This window comes from Sinocyclocheilus grahami, unplaced genomic scaffold, assembly GCF_001515645.1.
Source record: "Sinocyclocheilus grahami isolate Dianchi unplaced genomic scaffold, SAMN03320097.WGS_v1.1 scaffold137.1, whole genome shotgun sequence".
In the NCBI taxonomy this organism is placed as follows: domain Eukaryota; kingdom Metazoa; phylum Chordata; class Actinopteri; order Cypriniformes; family Cyprinidae; genus Sinocyclocheilus; species Sinocyclocheilus grahami.
In genome coordinates, this window is record NW_015505316.1 from 1741223 (window position 1) to 1758596 (window position 17374).

At 36.4% G+C, this 17374-nt stretch overlaps 1 protein-coding gene across 3 annotated transcripts; it reads right to left on the reverse strand.

Moving 5' to 3' along the window:
- Positions 1–4145: 4145 nt before the first annotated feature.
- eno1a (enolase 1a, (alpha)) lies at positions 4146–16302 on the reverse strand. Of its 3 annotated transcripts, none has more exons than XM_016280130.1 (12): positions 16146–16302; positions 14209–14303; positions 11836–11931; positions 10868–10926; positions 10140–10209; positions 9832–9965; positions 8420–8642; positions 7134–7331; positions 5845–6046; positions 5613–5721; positions 5454–5512; positions 4146–4635 (listed from the first exon to the last, which is right to left on the reverse strand). In XM_016280130.1, the coding sequence occupies exons 2-12, from the start codon at positions 14291–14293 to the stop codon at positions 4572–4574; spliced, it is 1299 nt and encodes a 432-aa protein (XP_016135616.1). In that variant the 5' UTR covers positions 14294–14303; positions 16146–16302; the 3' UTR covers positions 4146–4571. The 3 variants fall into 3 exon arrangements, with proteins under 3 accessions (XP_016135616.1, XP_016135615.1, XP_016135614.1); XM_016280129.1 differs by lacking the exon at positions 10868–10926 and adding an exon at positions 10567–10625 and having other exon boundaries at positions 14209–14327; XM_016280128.1 differs by lacking the exon at positions 10868–10926 and adding an exon at positions 10567–10625 and having other exon boundaries at positions 16146–16301.
- Between the last annotated feature and the right edge of the window lie 1072 nt (positions 16303–17374).

The following is a 17374-nucleotide window of genomic DNA, read 5'->3' on the forward strand; positions in this document are numbered from 1 at the left end:
TCAGTCCCAGAGGATTCATTCAGCAGTGGGTCATTGAACGTGACCGCTGAGCCCTGAATGCTCTACTTAACCTTCTGCTGTTCTGTCATGGATGTAATCTCACAAAAACAACATCATATCGTTTTACATTTAACATTTTCCTCAGTAGCCATGTGTATTTTTAGTAGGCTATGTACAGTCACACGGTGCATTTAACAACATTGGTAATATATTAATGGTGCTTTGGAATAACTGACACAATCCTGTTTTGCATTTTAATAGACGTTAGGTGAAAATGTGTTGCTATTTTGCATTTTATACAGTAGGCTACGTACATTCAAGGGAAATCCAGATCTTATCTCATTCTCTATTAGCATTCAACTGAACCGAATTGCAAAAAGAAAGATATATACATGATAATGGTGAGGATTTAGATTCATCTCAGCGATTTGAAAATTTAGAATAAGTTGAGTGTAAAATTAATGTAGATTAGTTTAGTGATTCCTTCAGCCATCTGCATTTAGGCCTCTTCGTCAGTAGGTGGCGACTCCCCTGAGCGAGTCATTTAATCAATAATAACTATAATAATTTATTTTTAAACATTATTCTAAATAAAATAATAATTAGGCTACAGTTAAATAATAATTTGTTTAAATAATTACTTTGTTCATTTAGTCAACACGACTAATTATTTTAAAGGGGTCCTATTATGCTTTTTCACTTTTCAACTTTAGTTAATCTGTAATGTTGCTGTTTGAGCATAAAAAAGATCTGCAAAGTTACAAAGTTCAAAGTCCACTTTATAAGGAGATATTTTATTTAATAGAAATCACTTTTTAAAAACTACAACGAACGACTCGTTTGGACTACAACGCATATTTTCTGGGATTTGTGATATCACAAAGATCGACGAATGGGACGAGACCTGGTTGAGCTGCACTAGAGAAGGCAACGAGTGTTATCACTATGTCGGAGAGACGCTAGCTTTCCCAAGGCAGTCGAACTTAGAGTGGTTACAATCATCCGGGTTTAAATCGTGCTCAAATTGATTTGATATTGACGCACTATTTACAATGAAGCTTGCAGGCGGCTATGGTAAGAGGCGTGACATTTCCCGACCAGGTGCCGAGTGGAGCCAATCACAGCACACACTGGCCCAGCTAACCAAACACAGCACATTTCGTATTACAGAAGGCGGGCCTTCATTTGTTACAGGAACTATTCGAGCCGTTCATGCCAGACTGGGGAGAGAGGTGTTGTAATAATGTAAAATATGTGAAAAATAATGTGTTTTTCGAACAACGTAGTATGAGAGCCTGTTCTAGTACACCCCCAAAACAAAATCAAGACTTTGTAAAAGAGCATAATAGGACCCCTTTAAAAAATAAGTAGACATTTTCTTATTCGTAGATTAGATTTCAGGGGTCGAGTGTGTCACCACCTGCTATATTACAAGCAGGTTTCAGGATGTTTTGCATATGCAAGTGCAGCATTGTCTAACAAAGAAAAGGAAGCTGGGAAAATGATAAATGGACACGCCGTGGCATCATAGTGCTGGAGAAAAAAAACAGACTGAAGTCTTAACTGTTTTGTGTTATGGTGTAATGATCACAGCTGGCTGTTTTCTCCTCTCATTATGTTAAAGGTATCAAGAGGCTCGCGCCAAGATATTGTGTGGGAAACGGATGGCTTGTTAGTCTATTGTGACATGACAGGCTGAATGAACAATAAAAATGGGGGAAGAGGGTAGAATTTTTGTCCGAGGGTCTTGATTGGAGGAGAAGGAGCACGCTGTGATTGATTTCAGTGGGAGAGGCCGAGGAAGGAAAGTGGATTCAGGAGGTGTCTGTAATCAGAGAAACAAAGCCAAATGTACAAGTGCAGTTAAGAGACCGGTTTTGTGCGAGAAAAAGAAACAGCACACCTCCCTTCCCTTTGTCAGTTGAAATATGCAAGCTCTTGATACAGAATACCATACCTCGATCATTCCTGCCAGAACAAGACAGATGGCCTGAATCTCATTTCCACTGCAGTGCTACCTTGTCTTGGCAGCTCATCTGAAACTCTGCTATTAGTAATCCCTTACATACTGTGTGTCAAGGTATAATGTACATTACAGGTTTTATGGCACCTTTAATCTGGCAAATTCCCTGGTTTTTAAAACCAAGAGACTGGCGACACTGAATGAAGGCATGGGTTAGTGTGTTGTGGGAGCTTTGAGGAGTGAAATATAATGAGGATCTGGATTACAGGAGACAATAAAGTGCAGTGTGATTTGATTATCGAATTGTGGGCGGATACATGCTCCCAAAGGAACAGTGATGGCAAAGAAAAACCAGAAGAAAATATGTATGCATGTGCATGTACTATGCAGATGAGAATTATTCAATTAATATATCGTAATCACATAAAATGATAAGTCCTAATAATAATAAATTCAAAGCCATGATGTTCTTTCATCATACCAAAGCATGTTTTTTTTTCTTTCCTTTTTTACAAATACGTAGCGTAGAAGTTGAATATGAATTAGCTAACCAACCAAGTAAATTTGTATATTTTTATGCATTAAAAGAATAATCAAAATATCTATTATTAAAATTTGCTATTTTAGTGTGCCTATAAATAGAAAATGCTTAAAGGGATAGTTCACCCAAAAATGAAAATTCTGTTATCCTTTACTCACCCTCATGCTGTTCCGAATCTGTAAATCTGAGTTTCTGTCTTCTGTTGAACACAAAAGAAGATATTTTGAAGAATGTTGGTAACTAAACAGTTGACGGCAGCCATTGACTTCCATAGTATGGAAAGAAATACTATGAAAGTCAATGGGGACCATAGACTGTTTGGTTACCAGCATTCTTTAAAATATATTCTTTGATGATGAAAGAAACTGGTACAGATTTGGAACAACTTAAATTATGTTTAATCAGTAACATTTATTTATTTGTTTTGCTTTAATAGGCCAGTCATTAAAAGAGAGAGAGAGAGGAGCATACAAAACGGATAAATGCTGTTTCCGCAGTATTTTGGTAGCATAACGTTGTACAAAAGCCTCACACATGGCAGCAGAGAAAAGAGGTGGCATCTTAGCCAAGATTGTGCAGTATACTAAAACAACGGCAGAGGGCAGTGTGGAATAAAACACGATCTCTACACAAACGTTTCAGTGGTAGAACTATGAACGTTTCTTTCTCAAAACATTGAAGTATACATATATACTGAAATAACAGAATCTCCTGAAGACAAAGTTAATCACTCGTGGAAACAGCAAATCCGAGTCTGTCATACTGTTGAATGCGCAGCGTACTGATTACACTGATTTATGACTGATACAACCACTGGGGTGGCGCTTCTGTTTTTGCTGCTCCAGGGTTTGTGTTCATATTACTGTCATATGTTTGCTCAGTGACAGATAGTTAAAGTCTTTCTCAGGTTTCTGTATGGGTTTTAGTATAAAAATATTTATAATAATACAAATGTAATGGTTTTAAATTTTCTTTTTATCCTGAATACTTGATTGGGGCACTTTCTATTAGCTTAATGTTCATGCAAGAGTTTAGATGAATTTCCATTACTTTTCCATATCACTTTTAGATTTTATTCATTTCCATGTTGTTTTCCAGTTTGTGACTAACAGATTAGGATTTTGAAGGTTTGCACTGACTAATTCCTTCTAGCTGACCAAAATTACAAGCACAAGCATTGTCTTACACTTTTTTGTTTGTTTGATTATTTTCCTTCACTTTTCTAGGGCTAAAACTTTTCTAACACAATTGTAAGATGGGAATATTCTGGGGATGTTTTCAGATTTTTCATGACTGGGGCACTAACCTTGTGTCCTGGCACTCATGCTCATAACCTCATATTCTGACCTGTTCTTTCAAACCAAACTCAACAGGGCTTTTAGTTTTATTAGAAGAGCTGAAATGTTACTTGATTGCTTGTCAGAAAACACTTTCTGTTCAGGACGACCTATTGGATACTAAATTGCAGATATAGTCTCCCTGTTTTAGTAGATTTATACTACTGTGATTTAAATAGATAAATATAAGCTTCACCCACTGATAATGTAAATGCATTATATATATATATATAGTATATAATGGCAAATTACAAAGTTTTGTTTATATTAAGTAGATAAATATATATACGCTTTACCCACACTCTTCCATTTTAATAGGGATAATTTATTTGTTATGCCACACATATAGAACTAACACTTATGCACATACTCAACACAATGCTCATACTCATGCTGCACACCGCAGAACAGTGAACAGCTTTAGCTCTTTGCTAAAATACTCTGTGGAGCACCAGAATCACTACAACTCACAAGAAGCTAAACAAAGTTCTCTCACACAACACAGAGACACAATAAAGGACTGATGCTATCTGGATACCAAAGCATAGATGTGGATGGGGGCAAGGGCTGTCACGGAGAGCAGTGTTCTGTGCCACTGACTACAGATCTGGACCTTTGAATTCACTGCGTTTCCATCTAGTCTCCATTCTACAGGAGCTGGCGTTGCGTGGCTTTATGTGTGGGAGAGTAAGCACAATGAACACACTAAGACTGATGATGGGCCGCCACTTCAGATGGGCCTCCTGAAGTTCTTGCCAGCGAAACGAGCCTTGTCACCAAGCTCCTCCTCAATCCTGCAGACGTCAAACAATGTCAAAATCAATCTTGGAATTTCACTCACTTTAAACAACTTAAGACATGCAGACTGGCACTTAATGTTATATATTAAAGTTGTAAGGATTAGTAAGAAGAAACTATGCAGGAAAAATAAATCATGGATCTCTTTAGTCGGTAAATGAACACGAAATATTGAGGAGTTGAACCATTTAACAGTTTGAGGTTGGTAGGATTTTTTTCTTATGCTCGCCAGGTCTTCATTTATTTGTTAAAAAATACAGCAGTAAAAAACAATAAAAAAGTATGTGAAAAATTATTACAATTTAAAGTCATTCTTCTATTTGAATATATTTTAAAAAGTAATTTATTCCTGTGATGGCAAAGCTGAATTTTCAGCAGCCATTACTCCAGTCTACAGTGTCACATGATCCTTGTAAAATGCTAATTTGCTGCTCAAGAAACATTTAAGTTGAAAATGTTATGCGGTTTAATATTTTTTGTGGAAAACCTGAATAAAGTTCAAAAGAACAGCATTTATTTGCAATAAAATGTTTTGTAAGATTATAATTGTCTTTACTTTTGATCAATTTAATGCATCGTTGTTGAATAAAAATATTAATATCTTTAAAAAAAATCTTTCTGGCCCCAAACTTTAAAATGGTAGTATATTACATGCGAGAAGAAAGACAGTTGAGGGCTATGAGAGAGCATTTGGTTGCTTACAGTTATTATGCAAAAATATTTGACTGTATAATGCAACTATTGACTAATCAGAATCAACTATTTCAGGCAAAGAGCTTGTATAAAAATGTAATGTATAAATGCAACCGCTCACCTCAGCAGCTGATTGTACTTGGCCAGGCGCTCAGACCGGCAGGGAGCACCAGTCTTGATCTGAGAGAAAAGAGAAAAAAAAAAAAAGACAGTTTACTTTGCAATTCCCTACACAGCATTGGCCAACCTTAGATAAGACGGTGCTTGGCAAGCTTTGTACCTGGCCAGTGCAGAGCCCGACCACAAGGTCAGCGATGAAGGTGTCCTCTGTCTCTCCAGAACGGTGGCTGACCATCACACCCCATCCATTAGACTGGGCCATCTTACAGCTAAACAAAGGAAGACAGAAACAAAACACATTACATAAAAAAAACCACATGAACCTAAATTTTAGTTGTTTAATTCTTATGTAAAAATATCCACATCCATAGTGAGACATCAGAAATACGTACGCCTGAAGGGACTCAGTGACGGATCCGATCTGGTTGACTTTGAGCAGCAGGCAGTTGCAGGCCTTGTCAGACACAGCTTTAGCAATGCGCTTGGGGTTGGTCACAGTGAGGTCATCACCCACCACCTGGATGTTAGTGCTGGCAGTGAAGTTGGTCCAGGCCTCCCAGTCATCCTGGTCAAATGGATCCTCAATGGAGACCACTGAGAAGCAAAAGATGGAACTTTATTGATTTGAGCTGGAGTTAAAGGAGTTAAAATCTGTCTGTCTATCTATCTATCTACTTAATATTTAGCGTTTTAATAAAGGATCGTTCAATTGCAAAACTGCTATAAAGGAGGAAATTTTACTGGTACTGGTATTAGGGTTAGGCTTAACAAACACAGGAAAAACAGTAATACTGTGAAATATTTTTTACAATTTAAAATAACTTATCTATTTTCAATATATTTTTAAAAGTAATTTATTCCTGTAATGGCAAAGCTGAATTTTCAACAGTCATTACTCCAGTCTTCAGTGTCCTTATAATGATCCTTCAGAAATCATTATAATATGCTGATTTGGTGCTCAAGAAACATTTCTTTTCATTAGTAATGTAAATTCAAAAGAACAGCATTTGTTTTTTGGGTTTTGAAGTAGAAAACATTTGTAACATTATAAATGTTGTTGCTGAACAACAGTATATAATGTAATAATTATATAAAAAGTAATAAGTATATAAAAAGTATAAAATGTTGCTAAAAAAAACTGGCCTAGTGTAGGACAACAGTCAAATATAGAATACAATTATTATGCAAAAATACTTCTTTATGCCTTCACCCTGCAATGTTTCTGAGACTAATAAATACACCACAGTTAATGCACTAGTTTATTATTTACATACAATGTATTCTGTAAGTCTGGAGAACTGCTGACTGGCCTCTAGGGGGTTAAATCACCCCTGTTAAGACTCTCACCCCCACAGCAGGGTTTCATTCACTGCTGCATCTCTTCAAATACCTGTGCCTATTTTTGGAGGTCTAAAGATACCCAAAAGACATGAGGGAAGAATTTGTGTTCGGGTGCACGCACTTAGATAAGGAAAATGTGTTTTGGTAACACTTTACAATAAGGTTTAACATCAGTTCCTGCACTAGATTATTATTATTACTAAAATTATTAATTACATTTGTTTAATCTTTATATATCACACTTAAGATTTGCACTTAGCAGTTGTCACTGGCCGTCTGAGGATTGTAGTAGTGTATCACACTCTCACACACAGTAACACTAAAGATCAGGGACACTGACCAGGATAATCCTTGACAAAGCTCCTATAGAGGTCAGCCAGCTGGTCAGGGCTGATATAACGGCTGGGGTCATCAGGTGATTTGAAGTCCAGGTCGTACTTGCCACCCTTGTAGAACTCAGAGGCTGCCACATCCATGCCGATCACAATCTTGTCAGTGTAGCCGGCTTTGCTAATGGCATTCTTCAGCAGCTCCAGAGCTGAAAAACATATGTAGTTGATGCATAACTTTTTTTTTTAAACAACATAAGGCTTTTAGGATAAAATGTATAAGGTAAAGTATATGTTTTAGGTTTCACTTACATTTTTTTTTCACTATGTTAAATCTTACCCTCGCCTTCACTAGTTTATTTTAATGGTTCTGCAGTCTGACAAATGCAGTTTTAAATATACAAACATTCAATGCAGAACGTTAACTTCCCAAAAGTATTTCATGTCAAATGCCCAAAAGCACTCATAACAAACCATTAATATTTCTGCAGTTTATATTAGCTACAGCCAAATAATCAGTTCAGACATTGATTTGTACTTTGTTTAAACATAAATGCATCTTGAAAATATATCTCATGGTGCTATGCTTATTACACGTAAGCTTTTAACCTACAGCAACTAAATTAATTGTAAAAATAACAAATAATATGGGCAAAGAACAGGATAAATATTTAGACATTCACAGAATAAGTATTCCAATTAGATGTGAAGAACTCTACATTATTTTTCTCTGAAATAGGCAGATGTTATGGCTGTGATTCGCAGGCAACACAAGGTCATGCGCATTCCCAGAATTCCCCAGAGAGTGGGCCTCAGCTGCAGAACTTCACTAGCTTCAATTCAATTATACCAATGCTGCAGATCTTCAAATGAAAACCATCTGTTGTTTGATTGAAATTAGTTTTGAAGGACTGAACAAGTTTAGGTAATGATTCATAGTAAGTTTGTTGTTCAATGGTCATGTTTGTAAACTCGCTTATCTATAATCAAGATAACCGTAATCTCTGACTCCTTGAGTTATCTCGAGTGTTATCTCTATGTCTTATACCATATTGTATATTAGTGCTTATCTGTACTTGTCGGTGGCAAAAAAAAAAAAAAGAATTTGGTTATAAATGTAAATCATTTCTAAGATCAAATGAATAGTTTACATTTAATTCCCAAAGTATGTTTTACCGTGAATATGTTTTATATTTATGGTGGCAGTTCTGTAGTATTTACATTCTTAAAAATCTGCTCCATGAAACTGAGGCAGATCTACATCTAGACCTGTTATCACGAAACTCCAGACTCTCACCTTCTTTGTTCTCAAGGATGTTGGGAGCGAAGCCACCTTCATCGCCCACATTGGTGGCATCTTTGCCGTACTTCTCCTTAATGACATTCTTCAGGTTGTGATAAACTTCAGCACCAATGCGCATGGCCTCTTTGAAGTTGCTAGCACCGACTGGCAGGATCATGAACTCCTGCATGGCCAGCTTGTTTCCAGCGTGGGAGCCGCCGTTGATAACGTTGAAGGCCTTTGAAAACAGACAGTCTATTTATAGTGCGTCATAGTTTGCATCTTTCAGTAATGTTTATGGTTTATGTCATTGGGCACTTATTCCAGACAGAGATGTAGGTAAGTATGCAGCAATTTTTGGCTGATTTTAGCTGGTATTTATATAATACGTTTTTAAAATAATTTCAACTTGTATCGGTGTTAAATTTAACTAAAAAAAACAACAAAAAAAAACACTTTTATCGAAAGTGATAACTTGTGCCTGGTTCAGACTACACGATTTTAGCCCGATTTTGCCACGATTTGCTTGACGTAGGGTGTCGTGGGGATTCATAAACGACAATGGGCGTCGGGACGCAAGATTCCATCGTTTCAGCAGGTGTAGTGTGTCCTAGTGGACGACAACCGATTCCGTGTCTGCGATGCTTCACGACATCACGACAGAAAGACTAGCATGTTTCATTTTTTTCCCGTCGTCCACGACGAGTTCTGTCATATTGGTGACGTTGACCAATAGCAGCACAGAAGCTCTTTCATACACAGGTTTCAAACATGGCAAAACGAAAGAGAGATGATGGTGCTGCTAGGTGGAATTATGAGATGGAGGAAAGGTTCGTGGAGCTGTGGCAACAGTACTCCTGCCTGTATGATGTGTCCTCGAGGGACTACCACGACAGAACAAAGAAAGAAAATGCTGGCGAACTATAGCGGAAGCGCTTCAGCAATGTTTACACTCTTGTTTTTGGAAGTCAGTCGCTAGTTCCGCCTTCTCACGATGACATCACGCGCGTTGTTAAAGACGGCACGCGATGAATGGTCAGGAAGCAACGTGTAGTCTGACATGTTTCTTGTCCACGACACGACAAGATTTTAGGAGTCAAAATCGTGTAATCTGACACAGTGACAAAAATATTGTGTAGTCTGAACCCGGCATTAGTAGCAGATAGAACTGAATACACAAAATGTTCTGATGAATTCAATCACATGACTTGTTCAGGGCAAAGTTTTATTATGAACTGATTTAGTAAATGTGTTTGGATTTTGGTTTATTTATGGAATAAAAAAAATGTATCCAACTTAAAGCATCCTGCATTTTTTTTGTGACGTTGCAACATTTGCATTAAATAGGTGGATGGACACCAGTTAAACACTGTAATGTACATCAGTAAAGACTGATAATTATTCAGGTTATTATTCTGAGCACGTACAGGGACAGGAAGAATGACTTCTGGGTTGCCAGCGAGGTCTGCGATGTGGCGGTAGAGGGGGACGCCCTTCTCTGCAGCACCAGCCTTGCACACAGCCAGGGAAACACCCAGGATGGCATTAGCACCAAACTTTGCTGTGAATTCAAGGGAGCACGTTAATTAAAATAATGGATGCGTATTTGAGAGTCTTTATAAACCGGCGTGAAGAGCTGTGATAAATTATGCTTTCATACCGTGAATAAATTCTGTTCTGGCAACTCAAGGAATTGTAACTATAACTAAACACTTAATCATATTAATATGCTTACACTTGTTTTCAGTGCCATCCATATCAAGCATCAGCTTATCAATCTTCTCCTGCTCCAAGACTGAGACGTTCTGTTTAAGCACAAAAGATTGATTACTGACAATATCAATCATTATTCAAGGAGTATGACGTTCACACAAACTTCATTTAGCGTAGAACAAATGCAACGTTACCGCATTCACAGCATTGTGAGATTAGTGGGAGGTTTTTTATCTTTATAACTGTCTTTAGAGATGACTAAACGCTAATATTTATTCAAACGTTAGTTAATATTCACAACAAGACACTTACCACTTATAATAATGGTTCCCAACTTATCTAATTCTCTCAAATAATCTTTCAGTGCCTCTCTTGTATATTTTTAATAACCACAACTCAACAACAGTATGTATACATTATCATGTTAGTCAAAGAACAAATATTCCTACCTGGCTAACCAGAGCAGGTGCAATTGATTTATTGATATGCTCAACAGCTTTTGAGACACCTGCAGGGACACAAGCAGACCATCACTGATCCAGGCCAAGGAGTGGATGAACATGCAGAGCAGACATGACTAGATGATCACAGAGCAGATAGGTGCTTTATTGTCAATGAAAACATCAGTGATCATCTACAAATACCTGCCGGGGTTAGTCTGCAAAGCAAACTCAAAAAAGGCTCATGCTGCTTCTGTGCTATATTAAAAGGGGTTAAGTTCCTCACTTCAGTTAATACACGCTAATTTACCTGATTACACAAAGCAGGGGCCAAGAACTCATTTACATATTTAACAGCTCTTTTCACCCCTGACAGAGGAGAAAAGATGGCAGAAGAATGAGAGGATGAGAGGAGAAAAGAAACACTGCAGTGCAGATGGATCCCATTGAAAAAAAAAAGATGGATTTCACAGAAAATAAGAAATTAAGGTTTAAAAATAAATAAATAAATGCAGTACAGTCTTAATTTCATTCGGATTTTTTCTCGATGTTATTATGATGTATGAAATATACATATGATATTATGTACATTTGGTAAACATTACAAATCAAGCACGATTTAAAATGAGTTTTCACATAGAACATTTTATTCTATTTTTATACACTACTGTTAAAAGGTTTGTGGTCAGTAAGATTTTTTTTGTGTTTCTGAAAGAAGTCTCCTATGCTTTTTGTTTGATCAATAACACAATAAAACCGTACTGTGAAATATTACCACAATTTAAAATAACCGTTTTCTATTTTTAAAAAAATAATTCAAGCAGCCATTAATCTAGTCTTAAGTGTCCCATGAGCCTTCAGAAATCATTATAATATGTTAATATGCTCAAGGAACATTTCTTCAAGATTCTTTGATGAATATAAAATAAAAAAAACAACATCTTTTGTAACATTATACAATGTCTTTACTGTCACTTTTGAACAATTTAATGGGTTCTTGTTGAATAAAAGTAATTTTTCAAAAAATAAAAAATAAATCTTACAGACCCCAACAATTTGATTAGTAGTGTATATTTATTATTCTCATATTATTAATATCTAATACATTTTTAAAAAACCTTTGAATTGTTTTGTCAAGCAATAATATTTAAATTCTAATATTTAAATATTAACATTAAATTAAATATTAAAATTACTTAATTTTAAAGTTTAATATCTCAGACTTCTAGTGACGCTTTGAAATACTAAATTTACAAACTGAATATCTGAAATACAAACCTTTGCCCAGATAACGTGTCTTGTCATTGTCACGGAGTTCAAGGGCTTCATAGATGCCAGTAGAAGCGCCACTGGGCACTGCAGCTCTGAAGAGACCTGTATAAATACAAGGAAACCTATGAATGGTTATAAACATGTACAAACAACCCTGCTAGTTTTGCAGAAATCTGATTCTAGAATTTCCTACTAGAACCACTGAGGTCACAGCAGGTCGACCATATAAGGAATGGTAGGATGTTGCTCACTGCAGAAGAGGTCACGCAACAGAATCACAATAAAAATAAAAATCTCTGCAGACCAGCAGCAGACTACATGTCAATATATAGTACATAATATGTTGACAGAAAAAATAATTGATTGATTAAACAATTGATAAGCATGGTAACTCAAGGCATTTTTATCACCCAAACTCAATGTAGAAAGTGATGTTAAGGGGGTTTCCTCTTGTGATGTAACCTCCTGAGAGAAAGGGACACCCCCTGATTGAGGCTGGCACACATGCACTACATGATGGCATATTTTGACTCGGAGTGTGGCAAATCTATACATGCATATTCAATCAGCTCTGCTGAGCGAGCATAAGTCGATTGCCAGAGCGTGCAGTTGAAAACGGATTTAAAGCTTAACCAGAAACTCATCAACCGTTACATAGTAAGTCTGTACCTAACCAATCATTTCCACCAAGCAACAGTAGAGTATCCAAACCTATAAAACAGGCAGAGTGCAATAATGCCTAGTTTTGATCTTTGTAACATATCTGTGTTAATACACTGATCCAATCATTCATATTTAATGCTTTGCCAATCCAATGAATCAAAATCTTAGAAATTGTGCACTAGCTATATGTTAGGCTGTATTTTTCCAGCCCTCATACTAATCAAAACACATTCATTAAGCTGCACTCAAATACACACGGACACATTCGATTTGGGTGAGTTGTCTCCATTTGTTTTCAAACATCTGGGACTGAGGAGAAAAGTACAAGAACATCAGCAGAAGATGAATAAACATTCTACACATTAGTCCCTATAAAAAAACGCATTCATCACCTTCAAACACTAACCTGGCAAAGTATGCCAACTCTCTCTCTGTTCAATACAATCTGGCAGAAGAGATATTCTTCATATTTGTTCTCTTGCCAGCCTCAATCTTTCAAAATGGTCATTCACTAAACATAATTAAAATTCCGAGCATGTGTTAGAGGACAAGGGACCACCTTGTGTTACATTTGTGTGTAGGGGACTGGACAAAAAGCAAGTTACAAAATCAAATATATGCTTTTAAGCATTGTTGCAAATAAGCAAACATTAATATGAGATACAATGAGGCAAAAAATCTAAATGTTGTACACTACCATTTACAAGTTTGGGGTCTGTAAGATTTTTTTCCTATGTTTTTTTTGTTTTTTTTTAAACAAGTCTTGATGAAAGTTGCATTTATTTTGATCAAAAATACAGTAAAACAGTAATATTATGAATTTTCAATGTAAAATAACTGTGTTTTTATTTGATTATATTTTTAATTATTATTAATATTTTAAATATTATAATATAGCCTATTTTAAAATGTAATTTATTCCTGTGATGGCAGAGCTGAATTTTCAGCAGTCATTACAACAATTGTGCTGCTTAATACAACTTAATATAACTGTGAGTGATACATTTTTGATGAATAGAAAGTAAAAAAATATATAAATAAATAGAATAAAATTTTTTTTTAACTTTACAGTCACTTTTGATTATTTTAATACTTTCTTGCTGAATAAATGTATTAATTTATTTAAAAAAAAAAAAAAAATTAAAAAAAAAAAAAATCTTACTGACCCCAAACTTGAATATAATTACTTTCTGTGTTCATGTGCAAAGCACACATGAACCACAGTGTGTTCACCACACTGTAGCAATGCAATCCAAGTGGTATGTATAACTTCAGCTTTTTATAACCACCTACCACCTGAAACGTCGACTCTATGCTACTGGACACCAACATGAGGGCCTGAATAGGCAGAGAGCAGATCAGAAGCTCACCCATGTGAAACTGCCACAGCATTCAGACTGCACACCCCAATTACACCACATACAAAGTCAATTACTGTCGCTTTGTATTGATGTTCAACTTGTAAAGAGCAGACTGCTCTGTGGTTGAAGAGACAGTGGTGATGATGGACGATGCTATTTATCTCTAAAATTGACCCATTTTTGAATTTGCTGGCACATTACAAAATGGATTAATCTTCCTGAAAGAATCGTCAGGTCAATACACATATAATGTGATTCTCTTTTTTTTTAGTATTACAAAAATATATGAAGTAAATAATGTAATGAAAAACAATGAAATTGTGAAGTATTTGTAACATTTTTTAGCATTACATACCTTTCTTGGTGTACAGATCAACCTCCACAGTGGGGTTTCCACGGGAGTCAAAGATTTCACGAGCGTGGATCTTCATGATGGACATGTTGCAGTTTCTGAGCAGAAAAGAACATAAGGAGCTGAAAAACATCAGACAGCCACAAAATAACACTTATGGTTAGAGATGTACAATGTATTGGTACCATATCAGTTATTGGTCTATATTTTAAAAAATGTTTAATTTATCTATCTGCATCGACAGACTAATATTGAAAATGTAACTGTTAAAGCATGTTTACCCTATTTTTACATTTAGATTATATTAAGCCTTAAAATTACAGTTCTCAGTATTTTATTTTGAATTAATTCAGACAAAATAGAATTTTTATATTTTTTATGAATTACACTTATTAAAAAATATTTTTCATATAAAAATAGTCATATAGTTTTGCTTTATAAGAACATGGAAATATAAATTGAACTTCTAGTCATAGCTAATACCATTGAAGGCCTTATGGGGATTTCCCCACTAGGAAATGACTCAACTATTCCAAACCGAGTCAAAGATGAGGAAGGTTCTGCACTCCTTCACCACATTTCATCAGCATCCACTCTTTATATGATCTGGAGTTTCAGTTAATGCAGTCACCAAAGGACTAACAAGTTCAAACGGAGTAATCCACCCCATTCTGACAGTCAACATGAGCAACAGCCACCAGAAGTTGAGAACAAACTAACATTGTGACTTGCAAGCGCCTATTTCCCTCTCCAGCCAAGAAAAGCGGAGCCTTTCAGCTGTTCGGCTAAAAATGCGGCTGTACTGGACATTTAGAAACATGAAGTGACACTCAAATCCTCTCGCATTATGCTTGTGAAGGTTTGAATGTTTTTGCCTGCGAAGTCACTATTCATCTCTCAAATTAATGATTATATGCTAACATATAAAACCAACAAAGAAACATACACTTCTTTAAAACTAACATTGTGACTTGCAAGCGCCTATTTCCCTCTCCAGCCAAGAAAAGCGGAGCCTTTCAGCTGTCAGCACCTGTTCGGCTAAAAATGCGGCTGTACTGGACATTTAGAAACATGAAGTGACACTCAAATCCTCTCGCATTATGCTTGTGAAGGTTTGAATGTTTTTGCCTGCGAAGTCACTATTCATCTCTCAAATTAATGATTATGTGCTAACATATAAAACCAACAAAGAAACATACACTTCTTTTGGACCAATGGAAAACCCTGTAGCCTTAAATGTCTGTGGAAACTTCCCACTGGCCACAACACAGTGGGTTGGGTTAACTGAGACAGACAGTAACAAGTGGCTGGCCTCCTGTCTGCAGTGCATAGAGAAAGTGTTGCTCTCAACTGTATCAGATTTATATTGAGAATTACATTAAAATCAGCTTCAAATTCAAGATTTTAAACATCTGTGGTGACCATAAAAAAGGGTGTGTTGATAATAATACCTGTCACACTAATAATCAAATATAGTTCTAAAATAAATCTATTGCAACGTTTAAAAGCTACACGACAAATAAAAGTAATGTCTCCAGTCACATATCTTTCCAATATCCGGTGTCCAACCGGGACTCGTTTTATTTAGTTTGCCGACAAAATCCCGTGTAGAGCAGCTGTAACCCAAGACGAATTCCTTTCTACACTAAACGTCGTTTTACATTTTTGAATGAAAGTGTTTCTGTCACGAGAACGCGTATAGGTGACGGAAAACATCTGCATCTCTTCTTAATAACGACTGTGCGTCACAGAAATGTTGTAGCGTTAAGATGAGAGAATAGTAACTGATACTCCGATTCTAGAGGACGTCACCGCACGACAGCATCACCTTCATCAGTATTACACCCCGACCACTGATTTAGCACACCTTATCTTTCATGACAAATATTTTTAACTGCTCAAATATAGAAGCTACAACACACACTCTGCATTCACCTTACCGTATCTGGCCTAGCCAGCGCAAGTGCAGTCGAGAGCTGACCGTGGTGCAGAAAGCAGAGAAGGCAGAAGCTGCTGCTCTCGCGCACTGTTACGTGTAGGGCATCAGGAAGCGGTCAGCGCGAGCGCGTTTCTCGTGCTGTGATTGGTCAGTCGCGACTCACGCGGTACGCTAATGAGATTGCATGGCAGAATGCACGTTTTCAACCGGCGAGACTCCGCCTCATCCCTGCGTTTTATTTATTTAGTTAAGCGTTTATTTATTTTATTTCAAGGCTGTTAATGACATGCTGTTGACTGTATCTGGAACTTTATTAATGTATCTTGTGTTTAAAGCTTCTTGACTCCAATATGTTCGCGTTTTATGCTGGAAACTGGTGCATTGTGGAGTACGTGCAAAGCATCAGCTACTACCAGTGATGCGTCCTAGTGAGTGTGCGCATGAGTGAACGCATACTGATTGGACATGGCAGCTTTTATGTCAGGGTCTGCAAGTAAGTTTGGCATCGTTCCACAAAAAAAAATCGTCAGAACATAGTCAAAGGGTAATTTAAGAAATTAATTGATGAAAAATGCAACTAGAATCAGCTGTGACAGACTGTTACAGTGTCTTTTCTAACTGGCAGTGAGCAGTTACTCTGTAAATCCTGTATACAATTATGTACATTCGATTGCACACTAGGGTTTATTGTTATAATATTAAACAAATATGATGACACGAACTCTTGTCAAAAAATGTTTATAGACATATATATTAATTTACACTTAACTCTTTTTAAATGATAGGCTACTTTAATTCATTTCGTAGCTGAGAGCTATTTGTTGTTTTTTATTTTATATAGCTTGTCAATGCGTTAAAAAAGAAAATCGCGTTTTTTCTTTTCTCTCTCTCAAGTGTATTCACAATATGAAAGCATTATGTTTTACACCAAGATTATCGTACCAAATATAGTCACAATGTCATCTGTACATCTCAAACGCACACGATGGTCCAAGTGATGCTGTGCGCTCTCTAGCCTCGACTGTGGCAGTCTCACTCAGTGAATGACCTTGAGCAAGATTACTAGTACGCCATCTTATGGCTGCTCATAGGACTTCCAACCTGTTTCCTTCAAGGCCTCAGACATGCAATAGGCTATATCGTTTGTATGAGTTTCGTGGTTATGAAATACAATGGTGTTATAATTTTATATACATAAAACCTTTATTTGTTTGTATTTGTCTTTACAGA